We start from the raw sequence: 26,112 nt of genomic DNA on the forward strand, positions 1-26,112 counted from the left end.
AGAAAATAAAAGTTATTTTTAAGGAAATGGTGCCAACCCTGCAGTCACAGACAAGCTCATATTCCAAGACCTGCCTCCCCAATGGCTTCTAGGGGATGAATTATATAGGGGACTAAGAGGTTAGGGTTGTGGTCTCTGTTGATTGGTCAGCACTAGGGTAGGGGGTAGTTGAGCATAGTGTCTGGTCCTGATACCAGCCATAGTGTTACTTTGTCTGGTTTTGCAAGGTTGTGGCCATGGTTTTCTCTGTGCTGATTGACCTTGGTTTGTTTTCTGCCCATATATTGCATTTACTTACTACGTGAGGGTGATTCAATGAGGAAATGTAGAAAACTCAGTATAAATAGACAGTATAAGTAATTATTAAGGGCATGGACTTTGGACTTGGGAAGATCTCAATCTTAGGTGAGTAGAAGCACCATTTACCTTCTTTATTAATTAATTTAGGCGAGAGTGCGTACCCCAGTGGCCACCCCGCAGCCAACTCCTCCTCACTCACCTCCACCTCCTAAGGAGCATGTGTTGGTGAAAACTCCGGATTCTTCTCCCCGTGATTCAGATCATGATGCAGCTTTTCCTGTGGAGGAAATATTTGCTGAAAAAGGTACACACCTTATTTCTGTAATTCAGTTTTAATAGTAGCAACAATTAAATAAAATTTATGTTTTGCTTTATAAAATGTTTTACAGATTAGCATACAGACACCTGTTACTAGGTTTTATCATACACTTTTTTCTTGCATGGAAACTAAAAAATTTGTTGCCACATTTTAAAATATCTAATCTAATAAACACTTTAAGCTATGTTAAGTTCTACTTTAAGTTCATGGTGGTATTAAAAGTGTTCTATTTTCAAGGGCTTTTTTTTATGCTTTACTGAATTAACTTGGGGTTTTCCATTAGTACCTATTATTATTATTATTATTATTATTATTGCCATTATTTGAATGCCAAAATGTTATGGGATTTCTGAAACAATTTATCTTGCCTTTGTATGGAGTAATTTTATCTTTTCTTTTTAAAATAATTTTTAGGGAATGACGTGTCTGCTGTCACACTTTTTAACACTCCTACAGTGACCCCTGCTGCCACCCCTCCTCCTTCAGCTGCCCTTACCCCAGCTTTGTCAGAGGTTTCCATTGACAGATTGAAGATATCAGGCCCAGAGCTCCCCACGCCGTGGGCTGATGGAGACCTGCCAATGGAGGAAGAGAACCCGAACTCTCTTCAAGAAGAACTTCACCCAAGCGCTATGTAAAGACAACATATTCCATTTAGTAACTGACTTAAGCTGACTTACGTGACCCATTGAAAACATCACAAGTGATAAATGAAGCTTTATAAACCACAAGCTCCTTTATATTTCAGTAGAAAGAAGTTTCATAAATATTAAGTTTTAAAATTTTTTACCAAATTTATACCTTCCATTTTTTTAAACAGATTTTTTGGGAGAGATTCAAATAAAATCCATCATACTGTTAATAAAATAGAACATGATTCTTTCCCAGTATGAATCTTGACTTACCTGATAAGCTTGCTTTATGGTATTGTACCACATGTCCAATGTAAGTCCTGGGTGGTAGGGCTTTCAAGATGGTCTGTGTTTAGGCATGAGAACAGTCTTGGAAAAATAAATCTTGTTAATTAGTTATAGTAGCGTAGATAATAGAAATACTTTGCTAAAAGGAGATACAGTCTTTGAATCTGTTTTTGAATATCAAAATTAATACAGACCTTCAGTGACCTAATAAGTTCAAAATACCTTTTTCTTCCTAGTGTAATGTCTGTGGCCAAAGATGAAGAACCTGAGAGTATGGATTTCCCTGCTCACCCTGTTCCCCTGAAGCCGTTTCCCGCGATGCCGCTCCCTGCTGGCACCAGTGCCCCCGGCCCCGTGCAAACGCCAAGTTCTGATTCCTCAAGCACGGAGAGCACCTCGAGCATTACCATCACTGACACGGACAGACCCATCTCTGCAGGAGAGGTTTTACTGGACCACAGTCAAGAAGTGGCTCCCAGCAGTGAGTTAGCTTGTGTAAATGGATTTCACTGGTTAGAGTATGATAATTCCTAAGTAACATTTAGATTTTGATAATTCCTAAATAATACTTTTCTGCTTAAAGTGTTTTTACTAGATTTTTAAGATTTACCATTGTATAATAAAAAGAATGTGGACTCTGTGCAAGTTAACAATTTTGGACCTAAACCTTAGAAAGTAAAATCTCCCTCATTAAATCCAGAATGAACATCACTCTTAATGGTTTAGGGTATTCCCTTGCAGTCTTTTATTTTCTATGCATATATAGATAACTGAATATGTTTGTATATGTAGCTGTTTTGACCTTTAAAGTTAAGATTATACTGTACTATTGTTTTGAAACCTGAATTTTTTTAGCCTACTAATATATTGTGGGCATCGTTCTATATCAATACATAGAGCTATGCCTCATTTTTTTCGGCAGTGGCTGTGTAGTCTGTGAAAACCAGGCCTCAGTGGTGGGCATCTAGATTGCTTTGTGTTTCCACATTACACCAAATGCTCCCATGGTCGTCCTTGCACTTGCAGCTTCCCGGGAGTACATGCCCGGGAGTGGGGCTGCTGAGTCAAAGTGTGTGTCTTTGAAACAGCGATACAGAGGCTGTAGGGGAAATAAATGGTGATGGAAAAAAATACAACAGAAAATGAACCTAAAAAAATAAAATAAAATAAAAAAATAGCAACACATTGCCAACATATTCTCCAAAAGGCTGATTGGTTATTAATTACATCGATATAGGAGTGACTCTTTCTCAATTTCATAGTCTAACAGTTGATATTTATAGTTCTTTTTCATTCCTGACAAGTTGGTAGGTGAAACAAAAATTCATCTTTATTATACAGTGTACTTTTTAAAAAAAGGTGAGGTTACCTTGTGATTTATTATTTATGAACTTTGCCAGTATTTTTATGGTATAAGTTTAAAGTCATGTTCTATGGCTTTGTGGTCAGATTATTTACTAAATGTATGTTTCTCTTTCCTCAATTTTTACATTTGAATTCCCAGTGTTAGGAGATGGAGGACTGCACCTGACAAACCTGAGTGACAGCTTGTCCAGTACGCTGCACGACGCCCACGATATGGTGAGAAACGATCGCCTCCCACTGAATTCTGACATCTGACAGGGCCACTATCTGGATGAACTAACTTCTCTTCCTCAGGCTTTTTCCTCAAATATTTGAGCTATAAACATAAAAGCTAATAAAATATCATGAAGGAGTTTGCTTTTTTTGTACATCTCATAATTATAATTGTGAGAATGAAAGGAAAATTATTAGCTTCTGTGTCTCCAGTAGTTGAAAACTATAGTGAATGTAACTAGGTAATGGAAGTCTAGCTCCGTGAAAACTGTCACCTGATTACGTCACCTTTACAGTATTTCAGGCGGAACCTTAGCTGTTTAAACCAACTCTATTATAATACATTTGTTGTTTTTCCTTAACTGTGATTGTAATTCTTGGTGCTAAACATAACTGAATCTAGGGGCTTAAAAAAAATACTGAAATAGGGGCTTAAAAAAATACTAACTCTTCCTAGTCATTATCCAGCTCTATAAAAGAAAAACATGGCATTTAAAAATTATATTTTTATACACATAATTTGTAAAATAAATGGAGGGAAATCATAAATGGGAATTTTCAGAGAAGCATTATACTAATATTTGGCATACTTAATATGTCATTATTTCATCTTTATTCATTCTTAGAACTTTATCATGGTGCCAAAGAGTGTTTAAGTTTGTTCAAAGTAAATAGCTAAATTGAACCAGGACTAAATTAGAACATCTTTCTTTTTCTCCATTTGAAAGTAAATTCTAATTTTGATATTTTTACTAAGCCGTAAATCAGGTATGCTACAAATTCATAATAAAGTCATATGTGGAAGTACAATCTTGAAAAACTGGGAATAATTTGAAGTCATGTACCAGTATTTATCTGTATAAGACTGGGGTATAAGGACTTGTAATCCAGAGTTAATAAACTTTATTTAATTAAAAAATATGAATGGAATTTAAAATCATGTTAATGCTTGCATTTACAAGGTAATGCAGTTTCTCTGACTCTTAGGCCCACGCTGTCCCTCATTTTGGGGAGAGTTCTGTTGTGAGGCACCAAGAAGCCTAAGCTGGGTGTTCCCACGAGGGCCTCCAGTTATCTGCTCCCTACTCAGGTACCGGAGATTGGCGCAGAGGCAAAGGAGAACAGTGGAAGGTCTACAGGCACCTTAGCCCATTTCTGCAGTTTTTCACCTTTGCCTGTGGCGCAGGTCACCGCAGTGCTGCAGTGCTTTGCCTCATCGCCACACCGTGGCATTGCTTTTGTGTCCTGCATAAATAGGAAGCAGAAAATCACAGGGGCCAAAATAGAAAACATTTGTGAATCATTGTAACTCAGTTGCATGACAGAGGGTTTAATTTTTATGTGTTTTTATAATAAATCTCTAGTTTAAATGGAGCCAAATTACTTAATATTATTGTTTATATTTGAAAGGCACACATAGAAGGTTTTTGGTGTAATTGAATGGGAATGAGAACTAAATGAAAATAGAGTCCATCTTCTTTCCATAAACTGCTAATAGGCCCATTTTCATGGTGACTAAGTTTTATTAATTATAAATTGAGAAAAATCCAGTGGTTTGATAGCATTTTTTTGTTGTATCATTGTCTTTATATTTCATTTAGGAAGATGACCCTCCCAGTGAAGGACAAGTGATTAGAATTCGGCATAAGCCATTCCATGGAGATGCAGCTCTCTCTCCTCTGGCTAAAGAAAACCAGGAACCGTTAGTTCCACAGCAAGCTGTCAATCATTCAGAGGTACTTTGTAACTGTAATTTTTTTTTTTGGTTAGAGCTACATACAGGAAAAAATAATGAAATATTCCTGCTTTTAGCTAAAGTATGCTACTACTTCAGTTTATACAGGAATCATCCTTGTACTAACTTTAACCTGGAATCATAGAGTTATAGTACACAGTTTTATAGCTAAAAGGAATTTGGGCAATCTGTTCCAACCCTGTAGTTCTACAGCTAAAAAAACTGAAGCCCTTTCAAGTGATTTTTGAGGATCATTCATTCATTCTTTCATTCTTTCCATAAATATTTACTGAATATCTACTGCATGCCAGACACAACCTCAGGAAAGTTAAATAAATGAGGCAGGACTCCTGCCTAAAAGTAGATGACAGTCATATAGGGGACAAAAGACTTAAACAACTACTGTGCAGTGCAATAACTGGTCATACAGCTGTACTTACAAGTGTATATGAGCTCAGAGAACGGAAAACTCTGCTTAAAGTCTGATGACCTTTTATACAGGATATGATACTGATATGGATTTTTAAAGACCCAATAGAATCTTTCTAGACAGCAGTGAAGGGGAAGGACATTTTGGAAGCCGAAGTAGCATGTGTTAAGGCAGAGGTCCCCAACCTCTGGGCCGTGGACTGGTACTGGTCCGGCTCTTTTAGGAACTGGACCGCATAGCAAGAGGTGAGCTTGAATGTAATGTGCTTAAACCATCCTGAAACTATCTCTCACACTGTAGTCCGTGGAAAAACTGTCATGAAACCAGTCCCTGCTGCCAAAAAGGTTGTGGACCACTGTGTTAAGGGACAAGAGCCTAGAAAGATTAGGGCATGTTTAGAAAGTGTTGAAAATTTCAGCGTGGCTAGAGCTATAGATAGAGATATCAGTCTGGAGATGTAGGTTGAACCAGATGAAACTAAAGAACCTTTTAGGCCATGGAAAGGTTTGGGCTCTGTGAAGCCCATTCTGATATTTTTGGGCAAGGGAGTCACAAACTTAGATATTTAAGGAGGAGTGTGGAGGTTTTGTAATATAGTCGTGGGCTTTGGAGGGAAGGAGAGTGAAGGAGTAAATGTCCATGGGTTCCTGGTCAGATCTGACCTGCAGCTTTTTACCCCAGTTGGGCCTTTGTGCTCCCTGATGTTACTTGGGGCTACTAGTGTTTCATCCTGGGTTTTTGCCAAGATCTTTGTGGTCAAGGGGCAAGCAATGATGATCAGTTGATGAGGGAAAGAAGCAAATGCTTTGCTTCATTCATTCTTCTAAAACCTCTCCAGCCACCTTCCTCCTTAGTATTCAACTCCTTTCTTCACACACTTACCAGGTCAAGTTAGCTGTCCATCTTTCCCAGGCGTTTTTCACAACTTTCACTTAGATTTCAGAGTCCGAAGTTTCTTCTCATTTCTAGTTATGCATAAGTCAACTTGGGGGTAGGGGGCTTGGCAGCCTTTGTTAGTGTGCAGTCCTGGCTGAGCCAGAAGCCCAGAAGTGGGAGTTCCCCCTCTCCAGGTCTGTTTCTAAGGATCTCCGCCCTTGTGTGCACATGTATTGTTCGGCAACCTGGTTTTTAAATTTAACTGTAAATTCTGAAGATCTACCATATTCTGTTAATCTACAGTATATGCACAGTATACCATAATCTAATTATTCTATTGAAATTCTATTCAAATTATAATAAGAAACTCCTTTTTTGCACTTATGAGTAATTATTTCTCTAGATCAACTAAGAGGTGGAATTGCTGGTTCAAAAGGTACAAGCATTTATAATTTCAGTAGGTACTAATAAATTGCTTTCTAATTAAATGAGGCTCTTACCCCATTTTGACAGATGGTGTTCTTGTTTTTAACATTTGTTTTTATTGAGATATAATTGACGTCTACCATTGGGCAAGTTTAAGGTGTACAACTGTGCTAAAAATGTGATACATTAATACATACTGCAATAGATTAGCTGACACCCATATAATGTCACATAGTTGTTACTTCCTTTTTGTGGTGGAAGCAATCAAGATCTAGTCTTTTGGAAACTTTGAAGTTTATAATACGGTTTTGACGATATTCAGTATGCTGTGTTTTAGCTCTCTGGAACTTACCTTCTAGTTAAGTGTGTGCCCTTAAGCTGCATCTCCCTCCTCTCCCAGCCCCTAGCCTGTGTACCAGACAGATGGTGTTCTTACTCTTAAATTTTCGCAAATCTGATCAACACTGACATTTGACATATTTTCATATGTGAACAGAACTATTCAGTACTTGTTTATAATAGGAACTAGTAATAATGATACACTTACATGTTAAAATGTTGCTTTGGTAAGAAAATAGTGGCGCTTCTTTGTGTGTGTGCTTACAACTCCTTGCCCGGAGGGAGTTTCACATCAGCAAGAGCAGTCTTACAGCAGAACTGCGATGTGTACATTTGTGTGTTGGGGCTAGATATGTGAATTACTATAGGTTACAGACAGCATAGCTTAGAATTACATGGATCTAAGCTTTGAGTATAGCCCTGGCCAGTGTGGCTTGGTTGGAGTGTCATCTGTAGACTGAAAGGTCGTGAGTTCAATTCCTGGTCAGGACACATGCAGGGTGGGGTTTGATCCCTGTTTGGGACACGTATAGGAGGGCAGCCAGTTGATGTTTCTCTCTTGCCCTGATGTTTTTATTTCTCTCCTTGCCTTCCTTTCTCTCTAAAAACAATGAAAAAATGTCCTTGGGTAAGGGCAAAAAAATGATAAGCTTTGAGTATAATACAAAACTGCTACTTATGTGACTAGAGCATTTTGTGAATAGGCAAGGTAAGTCTTCAGTAGTCACAGAGCCCTGAGGTGTCAGCAGTCACAAGGACTCTAGAAAACTGATTTAAATGAAAAGGGTAGTGTACTTTGCACATTTTATATGGTAGAGTAATATAGGCACTGTGAAATATTTCTAATTAATTTCTAGAGAAAATGTATCTGCCATCATCTTTCTAGACTTTGCACAAGAGTCTTCAAGAATTTCATATTAATTGCAAAACAATCTTTTTCTATTTAAAGGACATTAAGGCAGTTGGTGTCCCTAAAGAAGAGTCACATTAGGGAATTAGGGGAGATGGAAATGCACAGAAAAGGTTTAGGGCCAGCTGTTGAAAATCTTAACTGCTGAGCTAAGAAGTTAGATTTTATTTTGTAGTCAATAGAATAATCAAAGATGTTTCATCAGTGACTTCTTCATACATTCTAATAAAAAATATCCCATTTTGTCGAAATTAAACTGCTTTTAAATGAAAAACATGAGAGCTTTTATATATGGAATTTTTATTGAGTTCTTGAGTAATAAACTTATTAATTAGAATACTTTCAAGTCACAAAATGTGGTAATCATTAGGTATCTAATTTTTAATGCAGACAGAAAAGAGAAGTCTTAATTTTTTTAAGTTGTTTATTTCATTTATTTAACAAAGAAACATATTTGTACTTTTTTTTTACTGCTGTACTTTCCCAGGGAAGAACTTTATTAAATAAGGTTAAATATATATAGTCTTCTTTAATCTGCATACTTAGAAAAAATGTAATTACTTGATAGGGGTAATATTTATATCATTTAAGGCATACTCTAATCAGTTCTTTAATTATAAAGTTTACACTAACAACTTTAGACAAGTTTTATTAATGAAGAATGAGAGATAAATTTTCTGTTCTAATTTTAAGCTTTTTTAACTATATGTAATATGTTTTGGTGTTTAGTGTTTTAAATTATAAAATTTTCTTATGTGTGTTTTATTGGTATCTAATCTGAAGGTTGGGAAAATAGATAATGGTTATTTAACTTCATAAAATAATAAGATAGAAAACAAAAGCCTATGGCTTGATGCCTCACCAAACTCACTGTTCAGACTTCTCTTTCATGTAGGCCGTCTGTGGCATAATGAGCACTCTCTGAAATACCTCTAAGTCATCAAGTGGTGTGGATCACACATGGTGTTAAATATTTCCTGTTTTGACTTGATTTTAATATAATGGTTTTAACAATTGTTTCTACTTTTTACAGGACTTGGAAAGCAGTTCGGGTGAAGGACAAAGGCCCAGGTTGACAGCAGCAGAGAACTTAACGGGACATCCTGTCTCCAACAAGCAACAGCTTGTTGCTAAGGCTGAGTGTTTGGAGCAGAAATGTGCTCTTAAGCCTTTATCTCAGCAACTTGACACAGTTACAGGTATACACCAAATACTGCTTCTTCATGTGTGTCTATTAGAATATTCACATGAATCCCATTGTACTTTCTTTGTGCTGTTCCGTCCTGAATGCTGTATTCTGTTTCATATTATAATCTGTGGTCGTGTTCCTAATCTGAACTGAGAAAAGCATAACTAGTTTCAGGTGGGGACTTGCAAGCTTTCCTTATTAAAAAGGGTCTTCATAATTGAAAAGTTTGGTAACACCTTTTTCTGTGGTATATACAGCAGTGTTTCCGCAAACATAACTCATTTATCAGTAGGCACATGAGGTTCATGAAATAATTTTGGTAATATGTATATGTACACTTAAAATTTTTTAATGGTGATATATTGATTTTAACATGAAAAGTATAACTAGCACATCAAAACTGTGACCTAACAGATTTTGTTTAAGACAAGGTTAAGTTAGATAATACTATAGAAATTTATTCTTTGTGCTGTTTGAACTTGTGATTCAGTGCTAAGTGTTCTCAGGACTATTTTACAACTTCATTAATGAAAGTTTCTGCTTTTACACTTTCGGTATCAGCATAGAATAGAGAATACCAATCACTAGCATAGTTGATTCTTGTTATCTGCAGTACTTACATTCTGTATAGTCACCAGGAAGACTGAATTAGCAAATACTGAACTGTGGCTCTTAGGGAAAATACCGAGTTAGGTTCCTATGAAGCTTGGATCACAACGTTTTTGTCAGTTGATCAACACATAACCTTGTTTTATATGTGTTTTTGTTTAAAGATTCCTATCTAATATGTATTTTTGATTTGTTAGCATTGCACTCATGGCCAACAGCACTGTAACTCATGCCTGAATGAAGTTTATTTAACACACATTTTTTTTCTGTAAGGCCCATCACAGCCTTCTTGCACTTATGAATACCACAGAGCTCTTCAGCACTATGTTTGGGGCCATTTTAAATAGCAGAATTGTCAACAAAATGCACAAGAATGTGAAAAACATGCCACTAAATAGTAAAACGGACCCAGCGGTAGAGCTGAAAAGGAAATAGAGCACTGTGTTCAGCCTCCCCTGATACGGTGTGTATGTAGGGTCATTCAGGTTTTTCAGTTCTCCGCACATGTCTGCACATGACTGTCAGATGACCGAAAGTGCTACAAGTATTGCTTTGGGGTTACAGCTTAATTTGATCAAGTAGGTGAGTTTGCAAATATGGAGTCTTTGGATTAATGAGGATCAACTGTATTCTCATTTAACTATTTTCATCCCCATCTGTTGCATTCTCTTAAGTGAAGAAACTTCTGAAAGTATGCAGATTTTCTAGAAACCTGAAAAAGAAATGCCTGAAGTTAGAAAAGCACTGGTATAGAGTACTTAAAGTCTCAGAGGTTTTTCGTTTTTAATTTTTAGATTTTGTTTAGTTTTTAGAGAGAAGGTAAGGGAGGGAGAAAGAGAGGGAGAGAAACATCAATATGTGAGAGAAATACCGATCAGCTAGACCAAACCCAGGCATGTGTCCTGACTGGGAATTGAACTGTTGGTTTATAGACTGGTGCTGGAACCACTGGGCCACAGCATCTGGGGTAACAAATCAGTTTTTGTACTGAGCGAATGAACACATTATATTTAAAGAAATTCAAGACCGAATTTCCCATGGGAATTAATATAAAGTGAGACTGGAATTATTTGTCATTTGGGCTACATAATGAGAGCATTAAATGTTTGCGTTCTTTTAAAATATTCTAAATTAGTAGGATTAAAGAAATAAAGTGTGACATTTGTATCCAGCTATCCGTGCAGATTGCAGTTAAACAGAATTGACACTAGGTGGCCCTCGCAGATCGCTTGAGAGCTGATAGGTACCCCAGGGCAACTAGACGCTTGTTAAATTGTTACAGAATAAAATCTACAAGAACATATCCTATTCAGCCCTCCTTGTACCTGTGATGGAGACTAGCAGATTACCTACAGTGCAGTACATTTTTAATAGTAGGCACACACTGAAGATATTGGTTTAATTTAGTTGGAAAAAATAGTAAGTTATGTGGCATAAAATTGAATATATAGATTAGGCATTATAGCAGAATAGCTAAGAATTTGGGCTTTTAAAGTTTCAGATATCAGTTTGAGTTCTAGTTCTGTGTATTTTGCGTCAAATAACTTAAGATATTTTGACACAAATAATTTAATATCGGAGATATTAAGTTATTTCATCTATCAAATGGGGATGATATTAGTGTGTTAGTTATCGCTTGCTACGTAACAGATAATCTCAAAGTTTAGCAGCTGAAGAACAGACATTTATTATCTCACACAGTTCTGAAAGTCATGAATCTGGGAGTGGCTTAGCTGATTGCTTCTCAGGATCTCTCATGAGGTTGCAGTCAAACTGTTGCTTGCAGTGGAGGTCACCTGAAGGCTTCAGTTGGGGCTGGAGGATCTGTTTTCTAAACTCACTCGTGTGGCTGCTGGCAACAGGCCTCAGTTTCTCACTACATGAACGTTTCTGTAGCACTGATGATGATATAGCAGCCAGCTTCCCCGAGAGCGTCTGCTCTGAGAGATCTGAGAGGCATCTGAGAGAAAGTGAGCAAACCAGATGGAAGCTTCAGTGTCTTTTATCACCTAATTTCAGAAGTGAACATGCCGTCACTTATGCCACATGCTATCAGTAACACAGACCAGTCCTAGAAGAGCATAGTAGGGGGCTATATAAATGTGCGAATACCTGGAGCAGGGATCAGGGGGCATCTTGGAGTCTGGTTACCATAAATAGTATTCACATCATGAAGTTATTAGGAGTAGTAAATGAGAATGCATATAAAGTCATTAGCACAGTGCTTATTACTATCTTTAATAATACTTGATTTATGTGAAAATACTTTCTTACATGTATTTAATAGAATCAGAAACTATCCACAGTCACCTAAGAGGAATGTGCCTATAGAGAATTATCTTGTTTCAAGTATTTTTTATGTAATGGTTAACCGTGGAAGAATGAAGCCTGAGTATCCTCATTTCTGCTGGTGGCTAATCCCCTGCCTTTTATATTGATTTTTAATAACTTCGATTACAGAGTCTGATCTGTTCTTGCTCTGCCTCTCCCTACCCCTGCTCAGAAAGTGTCCTGTCTGCAACCCCTTGTCCCTACAACTGTTTTTAATTCTGAGTCTCTCAGGTTGGGTTGGGTAACAAAAAGACGCAAAATAATCTTTGAAGAGTTTCCCAGAAGTAGTTATTGGGTTCAAGGGCAAATATATTTTTAATTTTAAAATAGATATGCCAAGTTGCTGTCTTAAAAGTTCAAACCAGTTTATTTTCATCAGTAGTTTATTAGAGCCTTTCCCCTGCATCTCCTCCAGAAATTGTGTACATTAATGTTTCTGTCTGGGTTACTCGAAATATAAATATATGTCTCTGACTGCTGGTGCATTTATACGTCTTTTCATGTTTGTTGGCCATGTGAATTTGCTCTTTTATAAATTGCCTACATAAGGGCTTTCCCCATCTGTTAGATTTTACATTTTTCTTGTAATTTTTTTTATGTCTTAGATGTTTTCTGCCATTTGTTTTCCAAATTTATACTTTGTTCATTGGCATTATATGTGATCTTTCTTTCCTATATAATTTATATTTTTTTATATAGTTACTTCTGTCTTATATTTTTTGTGTTTTCATGGCTTGGTTAAGTTTCCTCTCACACGAGCTTCTGCATATAGTCTCCTAGTTTTTTTGTTTTTTTGCAAGATTTCCATTATTTAGTATATATTTATATTTCAAGTCTAATTGGAATTTATTTTTGCAAATGGTGTAAAGTAGAATTTCAGTTTGATTTTCTTCCAGATAAATAGCCAGTTGTGTCAGCATCAATTATTACGTAAGCTGTCTTTTTCCTACTGAATGGAAATATTAATATTAACCAGTTCTTATGTTAAGGGCCCATATATGTAGGAGTAATTTTCTGGATTCTTTAGGAGTAATTTTTTTGTATTCTAGATCTAAAACATTCTTTGTGATCTAAAAATATATTCGATTACTATGTCTTTATGGCACATTCTGTTATCTGATAGGGCAAGTTTCCCTTTTTAAAATAATTTTTTATACTTTTCTTGGCTATTCTCAGGCATTTATTCTTCCATACAGACTCTAAAATTTTCAATTAAAATTATCCCATTTAGAATTGTACTAGTTTATATATTAATATTGGGGGAAATTGACATTTTTGTGGTATATTTTACTATTCAGATCTTATTTTGTGTTCTTTCATTAAATTTTATAATTTTTTATGTGGATCCTATACCTTTTAAATAATTTTATTCTTAATTATGTTATAGTTCTTGTCACAATAATAAAGGGTTATTTTTCATTATTATGTATATATTATTACAATATAGAAAAAAGCTAATTATTTCACATATTTATTTAGCATCCGGTCATATTATCAAGTTCTCTTATTAATTGTAATAGAGTTTTTTCCCTCACTAGAGTCTTTTGGGTTTTCTAGGTATATAACTATATGATCAGTGCAAAGTTTTCAATCTCTTCTCCTTTAATATTATATGTGCTGCCCTGGCTGGTGTGGCTCAATGGATTGAGTGCCCGCCTACAAACCAAAGTGTCACCAGTTCAATTCCCAGTCAGGGCACATGCCTGGGTTGCAGGCCAGGTCCCCATGGGGGGCGTGAGAGAGGCAACCACACATTGATGTTTCGCTTCCTCTCTTTCTCCCTCCCTTCCCTCTCTTTAAAAAGGAATAAATAAAATCTTTAAGAAAATATATATGTGCTAATTCTTTTATCTTATTTCATTTGCCAGTCTTAAGAAAATGTTGGGAAAGTGATACAGGACTAGAAAGAGGTGTAATGAACACAAGAGGCCCATAGAGGCCTGGAACAATAGTGACTCTGAGTGATGGGTATTATAACCATTTTATAAATTAATCTTATGTTATTGTAGATAATTTAATGAGAAAACAGGCAATGATGTTGAAAAATTGTTTTGTACAGATTAAAAGGTAAAACTTAGAACTCAGAGGGTGGGGCATAAGGGGATTAAATGAAAATGGGAAAAATACAATAAAGATTAAATCAAATAACAAATACTTAATACACATAAAAACTTAAAACTCAGTGTATGTCTTTTGCTTTTTGTGAGACCCACCAACAAATATAAATTAACAAAAAATATTAGAGGATGATTATTTGCCAAACCTAAGAAATTGTCAACAGACTACCTTTAAATGGAAAAAATGTATGAGGTCTTCAAAATATCATTTTATTTAAAACAATAAATTGTTTATGTATAATGCTTCATGCCTACAGCTGGGGAAAAAGTAGGTTTACAATGGGTGTATGGGAAGTAAAATAATAATTAAAGTAATAATGCAGGAATAATATAAGAATGTTTTGCATACTCACAACCGTAAACCTACTTTTGCCCAACCCCGTGTCTCTGTTGATTAAAATGAAATAGACTACGCTGGGCTACACTTAAAATATGGCCATTAATTAGGAAAAGCAGGATTTTCTTAGAAATATGTTAACAAGAATGTGAAATAGAGAATAGTGAGTTGGAGTTGTAAGATGAGGGTTTTTATTTCTTTGTACCTTTTTACTAGCTCTCTGATTTTTGGACAGTTAACTTCCCTGCAACTTAGCTTTGTCAATGAAAGACAGTTATAGTACTGTCTGACCTACCAACCTGACACAATGATTTGGAGACTCAACTTAAATGAGATAATGTATATAAAGGTGCTTAGAGTATAAAGTGTAATATAAATGTACAGTGATGTGTTACTAGATAAATAATATCTTATTGTTCTTACTATCTTCTTTTTATTGATTTGATTGAGATGCCATCTGGGTAAGGAAAAGAGTTAACTTAATCATTTGAAGAAAAATATTTATGGAACAGAGTGAAGCAGTTTGTAGCCAGGAAATTGCCTGTTGCTTTAAGACTGCATTTTAGATAGAAAATACTGTACTGACTCTTAATGATAGAGAGGCAAGCTGGAGCTTAAGGAGTTGGTGTATAGGAATAGGGATTGGGTGTAGACTGCACAAGCAGGCTGTTGATTGCAGCCCTAAAGTACTCCACAGATTCGTGTGAGGGGAAGCATGTTTTGCATTCTCTGTAAGCTTTGGTTTTCGTTTCAAGGAAAGCTTCATACCAGGTGTTTGGTAGCTTTTTCTAATTCAGCAGGTAAGAAATATTGGTGATTTGGGCCAATTTTTTGTTCTTTGTCTAAGTAAAATGAAACTATTTTAACTTTTCATTTACATATTTGAAAACAGGTGATGGTTATGAAGATTCATGTGCTAGTCATGGTCCGATGAGTTTGAAAGAATTGGAACTGCAGCCAGATTTGCATCTGGCTCCTCCCACAACGAGTTTGACAGCACAAGAAAATGATGTTAAATTACCAGTAGCAGATTTTTCCCAGGTACCCAATTAGTAGCACTTGCACTTTATGTAACATGAGAATGGTAACAATATTGCCTTGGCCTGGTACACTCTCGGGAGCATATTCTTTGGAGTTAGACGGCATCAAATCATGAATCCTCTATTTACTTAGACCTGGAGATAAATCTTAGCTTGCTTCATTTCCTGCCATGACCTTGAACAGATTACTTAGCCTTTTTCTAAGCCTCAGTGACCTCATCTTTATTTATTTTTTTTTAATTTTTTTAAATAAATTTATTTATTTTTTTTGAATTGTTTATGCTGTTACAGTTGTTCTATTCCCCCCTTCATTCCCCTCCACCCTGCCCCCCCAACCCCACCATTACCCCCCTTTAGCTTATGTCCATGTGTCTCAAGTCCTTTAGGTTCTATATTTCCCATACTATTCTTGCCCCCCCCCCATCTATTTTCTATCTACTGTCTATGCTACTTGTTTTCTGTACCTTCTCTCCCCGTCTCCTCCTCCCACTCCCCTGTTGCTAACCCTCCTTGAGATCTTCATTTCTATGTTTCCACTCCTGATCTAGCTGTCCTTTTAGTTTGCTTTCGTTTTAGGTGTGGTTCTTAATAACTGTGAGTTTGTTGTCCTTTCACTGTTCATGTTTCTTTAACTTCTTTTTCTTAGATAAGTCCCTTTAACATTTCATATAATAAGGGCTTGGTGATGATGAACTCCTTGAATTTGGTCTTATCTGAGAAGCACCTTATCTGTCCTTCCATTCTAAATGAAAGTTTTGCTGGGTAGAGCAATCTTGGTTGTAGGTCTTTAGATTTCATGACTTGGAATATTTCTTTCCAGCCCCTTCTTGCCTGTAAGGTCTCTTTTGAGAAATCTGCTGACAGCCTGATGGGGACTCCTTTGTAGGTGATTGTCCCCTTAGCTCTTGCTGCTTCCAGGATTCTCTCCTTCGTTTTAATTTTGGCTAATGTAATTATGATATGCCTTGGTGTGTTTCTTCTTGAGTCCAACTTTTTTGGTACTCTCTGGGCTTCTTGGATTTCTTGGAAGTCTGTTTCCTTTGCCAGATTGGGGAAATTTTCTTTTATTATTTGTTCAAATAGTTTTTCTACTGGTGGTTGTGTCTTTCCCCCTTCTGGTACCCCTATAATTCGGATATTGGAGCGTTTATAGATGTCCTGGAGGTTCCTAAGCTTCTCCTCATTTTTTCTGAATTCTTATATCTTCATTCCTTTCTGATTGAACATTTTTTTCTTCCTTCTGGTTCACTCCATTGATTTGAGTCCCAGTTTTTTTTCATCTCTATGGGTTTCCTGTGGAATTCCATTCATTTCCCTTAATTTAGCCTTCATATGTTTCTCTAATTTGTGGCTATAGTCCACCAGATCTGTGAGGAAGCCGATGACCAGTGTTTTAAACTGTGCGTCTGAGAGATTTGCTATTTCTTCGTCACTTAGATTTATCTCCGGGGCTTTGAGGTCCCCCTGCGACATTTTTGGTCTGTTCTGGCCCTTTAAGTGAGAGAAGCGGCGCCTTGGATTCCCAGGTCGCTGGGTTGTGACGCTGTATGTGGGGGCGTGGTCAGGGCGGGGAAATGGCCGCCGCCGCCGCAGCCGCTGGTCCGACCGCTCACTCCCTTACCCGCGCGCAACCGGGCAACCACAGTCAACTCGCTGCCACCGCCTCCCCACTGACTCCTCCGTAGTCGCTCACCCGGTGGGCCGCTCGGTCGCTCACTAGGTCCAATCCTGGGTTTGGAACCCGTGCGACTGGATTCGCGCGTCTGGATTCCGCGCCCGGGTCCGACCGAGCCCTCCTTTGCAACTCCTCACCGACGCTGGTTTTGCCCCTTACCGGTCGGGCCGAAGAATTTGTTGTTAGCGGACTTCCGAAAAGTTCAGTTTTCCGTGTTCTGGTTGTGTTTTCTGATGCTAATATTTAGTTGTCCCTAAACTTGGTTGTGTGAGGAGGCAAGGCACATCCACCTAAACTTCCATCTTGGCGGAAGTCTCCTCATCTTTAAATTAAAGATTAAAAATAATGTATATTAAATGCCTGTTTGCTTGTTGGGTACCCATGGTCATTCACACCTCTGTAACTCCATGCATATCAACCTCAGTAATTTCTATGTAGTAGGTACTCAATAAATGTTTTTCACATTAAAATTTGGAAAAGGTGTTATGGTGTTACCGTGAAAGATAAGGAATTTCAAACTGAGTTTTAGCCAGTGGTTCATGCTATCTTACATACTGAAAAAATAGGATAATTACTCTCCAAGAGGAAAAAGTACTCATGGTATTAAGTACAGTTTTATGTCTGCATAATAGCAATGGATTTCTCACTGTGGGTTAATGTACTCAGTAAGTATTCATTGCATGGTATTGTGTAGCATTGCATGGTGTTGAGGATGGAAGCCAAAAATATGTAAAATAAAGATTGTTTATGGAGCACACCCTTATGGAGCTGCACCAGTCTGCATTCCCACCAGCAGTGCACTAGGGTTCCCTTCTCCCCACACCCTTGTCAGTGCTTGTTTTTGTTGATTTACCTTCGATAGCCATTCTGACAGGTGTTAGGCAATAGCTCATTGTGGTTTTAATTTGTACCTCACTGATGGTTAGTGATATTGAGCATCTTTTCACATGTCTATTGGCCATATCTATATAGATCCTCTGCCCATTTTTTAAATTGGATGGTATGCTTTTTGGTGTTGAGTTGTATGTTCTTTATAAATTTTGGATATTAGCCACTTATCAGATGTATCATTGGTGAATACCTTCTCTAATTTCAGTAGGTTGCCTCACAAAGAAGTACTGTTACATACCCATTAGAATATCTAAAATTAGAAAGACAGATGTCAGGTGTTGGCGAAGATGTGGAGCAAGTGGACTGCCGTGCACTGGTGGTTGGGAATATGAAATGATTCAGCCACTTTGGAAAACAATTTGGCGATTTCTTTAAAAAGTGAAACATATACCTACCATATGACCCAGGCATTTTACTTCTAAGTATTTACCCAAGAGAATCTAAAATGTATGTTTATCCAAAGACTAGTATATAAATGTTCACAGTAACTTTACTTGTTAGTACCCCAAAACTGGCATCAGTTGGTGAATGTAAAAATTATAGTATAATCTATTCAATGAAATACTTCTCAGCAGTAAAAGCCACAGACTACTGAAACATACACTAACACGGGTGATTCTCATGAAAGTTATGTTGAAGGACAGAAGCCGACCCTTCTCCAAATGTGTATGTTCTGTGATTTTACTTATATAAAATTCTAGAAAATGCAAAGTCATCAGTAGTAATGGCAGGGAATGCAAAGGGATATGAGAAAACTTTTGAGATTGGTGGACATATTCATTATTCTTTCTTGATTTTGGTGATAGTTCCATGGGTCTACACATATGCCAAAACTTAGAAAGTTGTACTCATTAAATATATGAAGATTATTGTCTATCAATTATACCTCAATAAAACTATTTAAAAATAAAAGAACAATTGCTTTCCTTTAATGGTTGGCCTATTTTAAGATAAAACCATGAAGTTACTGGAAGAATGGGCCTCCAAAAATCATTCGTTAGATTTCTTTAACACAGAAATATGGCGAGTAATAACAACAGCACACTTCTAGTGTTTACTCTGCCAGATGCTATTGCAAGTTCTTTACATAGTTAATTCATTTAATTCTTATAACAACCTAATGAGATACTTAATATTATTATCCCCATTTTATGAATGAGGAAACTGAGGTATGAGGAGTTAATAACTTGCCCAGGGTCAAAGCTAGAAAATGATAGCCAGATTTGAACATGAGCAGTTTAGCCCCCCAGCACTCGGCTCTCAATCACCATGGTTATGGAGGAGAGCCAACAGAGATGTCCTGAGCTGAAGCAGGCAGAGATAGTCATAGTACCCGTCTTACAGATGTACACCAAAGCAGTACGTCCTTCAAGGCAGAACCCTGCAGAACCAACAACTCCAAGCTTAGAAGACCAGTTACTACTACAGTCTAAAGTTACTCACTTTTAGTAACTTGGATGAACAGGTGCCTGCCAGCGCTGGGGCGGTTCCGTTTGAGTCCACGTAGACAGGTGTTTCAGAGTCTTCTGTGCTCTTATCTGTTGATGAGTCTAGAGATATCTTTTTAAGTTATTGTCAAAGTATACCTGGTAGTTGTTTTCAGGGACGCGTTTATAATTAGGCTCATAAAATAGGAAAGGGAGGAAGAAAATGCCTCAAGTTGTCACAGTTTGTGACGTGAAATTGTGATGGGACGTGTGGCTGCTGTAGACTTCAAATTTGGGTGAGCTATGGGTGAGGAGGAGCAGTGTTGGGCGTGTGGCAGAGTGCACAGTTCCTGAGTGGCAAAGGAGGGGAACAGCACATCTCACACTCGTGAGAATTAATGGCGTTACTATATGTAAAAGCTCTTTGAAATTTGCAATGCGGTGTGCAGATTTTCATGTTGTGCAAAAATAGTTATATGGGAGAGCTTACAACTCTCCAAATTAAGTTTTTATTCTGTCTAAATCCAGTAAGTATCTAAAATAGTTTGATTTATAAGTAGCTCTGAATTTTCTAGTAAAAATAGACAAATGATTTAAAGATTTTATTTATTTTTTAGAGAGAGGGGAAGGGAGGGAGAAAGAGGAGAGATATATCAGTGTGTGAGAGAAACATCACTCTGTTGTCTCTTGCATGCCCCCAGCTAGGCACCTGGCCTGCAATCCAAACAGGTGCCTTGACCGGGAATTGAACAAGCAACCTTTCGGTTTGCAGGATGACACTCAACCCACTGAGCCACACTGGTCATGGCTATTCAAATATTTTTAATGGTTTTATTTGCAGTGTCTTTACCATAGTAACATTTTGGCAATTAGAAGGCAGATGAAATATTCAAATTTTATATAATAAACACCTAAGTAATTTAATTGCTCAAATTAGTTTAAAGTAACTTTAAAAATAATGCTGTGACTTCATGTCTTAAATTCTTTAGTACCAACAAAAGCAAAACCAAGATGTTACTCAAGTTCAACACCGGCCAGCACAGACTCATATAATACGTGTCAGAAGTAAACCTGATATTGTACTCTCAGAGCAACAAGGTAAGATTCGTTTTCTTGTGATAATATAATAGTTTGATACTTGTCCTGATTACTGAACAAATATATTGTGAGAATTCTTTATTTATTTACATCTTGTTTCTAAGTTTTCTTTTTGTTTGGTTTTTCTCGTTTAGTCCATTGGAATAAAGAATTTGGCATCCTATTTGATGGTATATTTGTTCTTTTTACCAATAAACTCTGTTTCTAATGGATTTTTAAAAACTCTCAGATAGTGTTTTCTTTTTAATCTTACCTTTTGGTTCTTGTACAGTTGAATGTCTGACTTTTTATCTATAAATAGGTCTATATCTCTATTGTGGTTGTGTGTTTTAAATTAAGATAAAGGCAGGGGTATGGCTGTTAAGGTGCTTTGCAAAGGCTAGTTAGTGTTGTGTGGTGATGTTGAACAAGGATAACTGAAAAAGCAAAGGATTCTCACATTAAACGCTGTCACACAGATGAACTTTTCTGTACTGTTGTTTGATGACCAAAATTATGTGGTTGACTTTAATTCTGTAACCTGCCTCACAGCATTTTGATGTTGTCTTGAAGATTCTGCAAGGCACTTGGCTTTTGGTTTTATTTGCCTTCTAGCTTCTAGTCATTTAAATTTTATGTAACATATATTCTGAAATTTGGCAATAGAACTTAAGATGTCCAATGTTTAAAACTTTCTCTTCACAAACCAGGAAGGAGTGTTAGGAATATTTTAAGCAGTGGTATATTTTTCTTTGCTTTTATAATCTGATTTACTGAATGCCAATATAATTGCAAATATAACTAATCATTTGGCATTTGGGGGAAGACCTAAATTAGGTAGCACCAAGATATTTATCAAAGTCATGCTGTGTGAGGTTTAGATATTTACATTTGTTTTCTGAACCTCTCTTGCTCCAGCTTCTCAGAACTTTGCTCTCCTGACTGCTTTTTTAACCTAACCACAATGTAGTAGTGTTAATATTATATTTTAGACTCCTATGAAAATTTACCTGTGAAACTCTCCTCATGGTATTTAAAAATCAGTCATGACAGTATGTAGAACACGTGAATGTCTCTGATGCAGTACCAGGGTTGACTTGGTGTCCTTCTCCTGAGTGCTGTTACCGCTCTTGTCCAGTAACTGTATATTTAACTTAGCTTTTAACAAATTATAATTTCTGCCCTGGCTGGTGAGGCTCAGTGCTTGAGTGTGGGCCCGCAAACCATGGGGTCGTCGGTTTGATTCCTGGTTGGGGCATGTGCCTGGGTTGCAGGCTTGGTCCTGGTGGGGGGCATGTGAAAGACAACCACACATTGATGTTTCTCTCGTTCTCTTTCTCCCTCCCTTTTCCCTCTGTCTAAAAATAAATAAATAAACTATTTAAAGAAAATAAATACAAAATTATAATATCTAAAATTATAAATGAATTTATCTTCTTGGGGATGTTATATGTAATAAAATGATCACTTTTCTCAACAAGTAGGAAAATACCTTCTTTTGTAAATGTCTTCAGGAAAGTGACATTGTTTTTACTCTCATGGAAATGAATGTCTGACCACAAGATCATTAAATAATGTCCAATTAACACTTAATAAAATCATAAGAATAAAAGAAACCAAGGTGTTACTAGTAGAAAGAAGTTTTATTTAAAGTTTAGAACAGTGGACTTAATCTGTCTAAATTTTTTTTAATATATTTTATTGATTATGCCATTACAGTTGTTCTATTCCCCCCTTCATTCCCCTCGACCCTGCACACCCCCTCCCCCACCATTCCCCCCCTTTAGTTTATGACCACATGTCTCAAGTTCTTTAGATTCTATATTTCCCCTACTATTCTTACCCTCCCCCTATCTATTTTCTACCTACCATCTATGGTACTTCTTTTCTGTACATTCTCCCCCCTTCTCCTCCTCCTACTCCCCTGTTGCTAACCCTCCATGTGATCTCCATTTCTGTGGTTTGCCCCTGATCTAGCTGTCCTCTTAGTTTGCTTCTGTTTTAGGTGTGGTTGTTAATAACTGTGAGTTTGCTGTCCTTTCACTGTTCACCTTTTTAATCTTCTTTTTCTTAGATAAATCCCATTAACATTTTATATAATAAGGGCTTGGTGGTGATGAACTCCTTGAATTTGATCTTATCTGAGAAGCACTTTATCTGTCCTTCCATTCTAAATGAAAGCTTTGCTGGTTAGAGCAATCTTGGATGTAGGTCTTTGGATTTCATGACTTGGAATACCTCTTTCCAGCCCCTTCTTGCTTGTAAGGTCTCTTTTGAGAAATCTGCTGACAGTCTGATGGGAGCTCCTTTGTAGGTGACTGTCCCCTTATCTCTTGCTGCTTCTAGGATTCTCTCCTTCATTTGAATCTTGGCTAATGTAATGATGATGTGCCTTGGTGTGTTCCTTCTTGAGTCCAACTTCTTTGGGCCTCTCTGAGCTTCCTGGACTTCCTGGAAGTCTATTTCCTTTGCCAGATTGGGGAAGTTCTCCTTTATTATTTGTTCAAATAAGTTTTCCACTTGCTGTTTCTCTTCCCCTTCTGGTACCCCTATAATTCAGACGTTGGAGAGTTTAAAGATGTCTTGGAGGTTCCTAAGCCTCTCCTCCTTTTTTGGAATTCATGTTTCTTCATCCTTTTCTGTTTGGTCATTTTTTCTTCCTTCTGGTCCACTCAATTGATTTGAGTCCCAGTTTCCTTTTCATCACTATTGGTTTTCTGTGCATTTCCCTTCATTTCAATTAGTTTAGCCTTCATATCTTCCTCTAATTTGTGACTAAAATCAACCAGTTCTGTGAGCATCCTGATCACCAGTGTTTTGAACTGTGCCTCTGATAGGTTGGCAATTTCTTGGTCACTTAGAGTTATCAGCTCTGGGGATTTGAGTTTTTTTTGAGCCATGTTTTGGTCTGTTTGCACCTGTTATGTATGAGGGGCGGAGCTTTAGGTGTTCACCAGGGCAGGGCCACCCAGGTCGCTGGGTTGTTACTCTGTATGTGGGGGGCCGGGTCAAAGAGGGATAATGACGGTCCCCTCTGCTGCTTCCCGCCGCTGGGTCCTGTGAGGTCTGTCTAACTGCTCGCTCCTTTGTTGGCTTATCTGCGCGTGAATAAGTGAATGTGTGACCTTGGTCAGCCCGTTGCTACTCCACACCTGGGTTCCGCCCATAGCTGCCTGCTTGCCTGGGTCATGGGGGGGGGGGGATCTTTCTTGTCCAACCGGCTCTGCTGCTGGCTCCGCCCCTTTTACAGGTCTGGCTACAGGGTTCCTTGTCGGACTTCCATATAGTTCAATTTTCTGTGGTTTGGCTGCATTTTTGTTTCTAAAACTTTGTTGTTTTTAAACTTGGTTGTGTGAGAAGGCACAATGTTTCCACCTATGCCTCCATCTTGGTGGATGTCCTAATCTGTGTAAATTTTTAAATTCAATTTTACATCTAATACAGAAGTTAGGAGAGCAGACCTATGTCAGCTTTGACTAAGACAAATAAAAAAATATCAGTGCGCTATTAGTAGAGTATTTAAAATAAAATACAAGTGTTTCATTTTATAATTGATACATATCTCTATGCTGAATATTGTTTGAGTGAATATGATTGCTTTGGCAAATACAGTCAGTTATGACTTTATTTCCATAAATTTTGTGGGGTTTTATTTTATTTGTTGAGACACTGCCAAATGTTTCAGAGAATATGAAAGCCAGAGTGCCAAAATAATCCTTCAGGGTTCCCAGCACTTTGGGTGACCTTGAAAGAATTCAATCCTATCTCATACAGAGGCCTTGAAGATAATGAAGGAAATTTACCTTTTCACAAGGGAATCAAAACCACATCTTGTCTGGTAGATAAATGCTTCTAAGAATCCTTGACCCCAAATTATGTTTGTTCCAGGGGAGAGTTTGTATTTCACTGGGTAACTGAAGATATGTTAGGACACAGGTCCTAGCACTGTGCTTCGGGGAAATCTGTAAAATCCTTGTTCCTCTACTCCCTTGATTGTTACTTTCATATTTTAACATAAGAGATTGAACTGATTGTTCTGACAGATGACATTTTGGAGTCTAAGAGTAAAACTCTTTCATTTGGTATTGAATTCATTGGGTAAGTTTTGACCACATGATACAGTGGTATCTGATCATCTGATTCTTTGTCCCAACTAGTGTGTCTGAAGATTTTATAGTGAAAGCAACCTTTAAAGTGATTTTAATAAGTCATTTTAACTATTTTCCCTTTCACTATGCAAGTTAACTTTCTTCGATACAAATGAGAAACTGGGTTTAAACCCATTTATTCGTTGTGAACCCAGGAACAATTAAACTCTACAGAGTGATGTATTAAAAATCTTTAAAGCTAACTTTAGAAAGATATTTTCTTCCTTTAGTTTTAAAATGTTAAGATCATTATAATAAGTTATAATGATAAAATCAATCATGCTATACTATAATTAATGGGAAAAATTAGATCATATATTTCGTGTTTATATGCTGAGACAGATTCTTTGTCAATATCTGTGAAAATCACAGCATTCTTCAGTTTTCTTATTTGTAGATTATATATGTTGCTCAGAAAATGTGTGTCAAATGCTAAAAGTAATAAACATAACTCAGCAATTTATCAAAAGCAGGTTACATTTTTGTTGGAAATAAATTTACAGAATCATAGATGGCTTTTTTTTACATTATGTCCTGAGTTTAATGCCTAGCTATGTTAGCACCTTTTATATCCCACGTACAGTAATTGTGACTTTAAATATATTAGAATTAGGGAGGTCAAAGCTTATGTATATTTAGAAAGTATTTCCAAACACATGTGCAAATGAAATCATCTTTCTTCAATGAAGTAGTACATTTTTTGCCTTTCTGTTTGAAATATAACTAAACTCCAATATTTATCAGAATTATGATTGATTTTAGTAATTTTAAAATCACAGTTAAAAGTTCTTACATGGATTTTTTTTGTTCTTAAGTAATGACGAGTGATTTCCCAATCATGTGTATGGATCTCCTTCTCTAGGAAGGGGATGGAGCACAGAGTAATAATCTGCCCCAATTCCACAAATACAAGTATGTGAAAAGCATTGCCTGAACAGATGTCTCCTGCAAATCCATGTTGTAAGATCACTTTAAGATGTTTGCAGCCTGCATGAGAGAGGTGGGAAGAGTGCCACTGTCACTGTACCTGTACTACAGTGGCACATAAACGAGGAACTCACACAATTTCTCAGACCCGTCAGAGAGCTGACGGTGAAGAGTAACGAAGTGGCCTAAAGCCCAAGGGAAGACGGGTCCTCTTAGAAGATGGGACACAAGCAGGAAATCAGTGTGCCAGAGCTCGGTCACAGGAGGAGACACAGTGCACCTTACAAGCAGATAAAATGTATTTGGTTAAGCCTTTTTAGTGGGTTGTTAGAACCATTGGTAGCAGCTGATACAAAGAAAGTTTATTTATTCCCTCTTCTCCACAGACCTCTAGAAAAAGGAGATTGGGAGGCAGGGCAAGACACTAGAGAGATTCTCCTTCATGGGTACAGGCCTAGAAGAAGAGAGTTCCGGAAAGACTGGATGTCCCATTTAGACTCTGCCTGTAAAA

The 26,112-nt window shown here is 37.1% G+C and overlaps 1 protein-coding gene across 8 annotated transcripts in view; it reads left to right on the forward strand.

Moving 5' to 3' along the window:
- Positions 1-26,112, forward strand: part of KIAA0586 (KIAA0586 ortholog) — a 94,728-nt gene that overhangs the window by 37,030 nt on the left and 31,586 nt on the right. For all 8 annotated transcript variants that reach the window (XM_053673332.1, XM_053673333.1, XM_053673335.1 and 5 more), the window contains 8 exons: positions 448-604; positions 1,034-1,253; positions 1,776-2,020; positions 3,044-3,120; positions 4,719-4,853; positions 8,867-9,032; positions 15,309-15,457; positions 20,439-20,547. In XM_053673332.1, coding sequence (XP_053529307.1) covers positions 448-604; positions 1,034-1,253; positions 1,776-2,020; positions 3,044-3,120; positions 4,719-4,853; positions 8,867-9,032; positions 15,309-15,457; positions 20,439-20,547 — 1,258 coding nt within the window. The remainder of the gene's footprint in view (positions 1-447; positions 605-1,033; positions 1,254-1,775; positions 2,021-3,043; positions 3,121-4,718; positions 4,854-8,866; positions 9,033-15,308; positions 15,458-20,438; positions 20,548-26,112) is intronic.

Source organism: Artibeus jamaicensis, unplaced genomic scaffold, assembly GCF_021234435.1.
Source record: "Artibeus jamaicensis isolate MK-2021 breed Jamaican fruit bat unplaced genomic scaffold, CSHL_Jam_final contig_851, whole genome shotgun sequence".
NCBI lineage: Eukaryota > Metazoa > Chordata > Mammalia > Chiroptera > Phyllostomidae > Artibeus > Artibeus jamaicensis.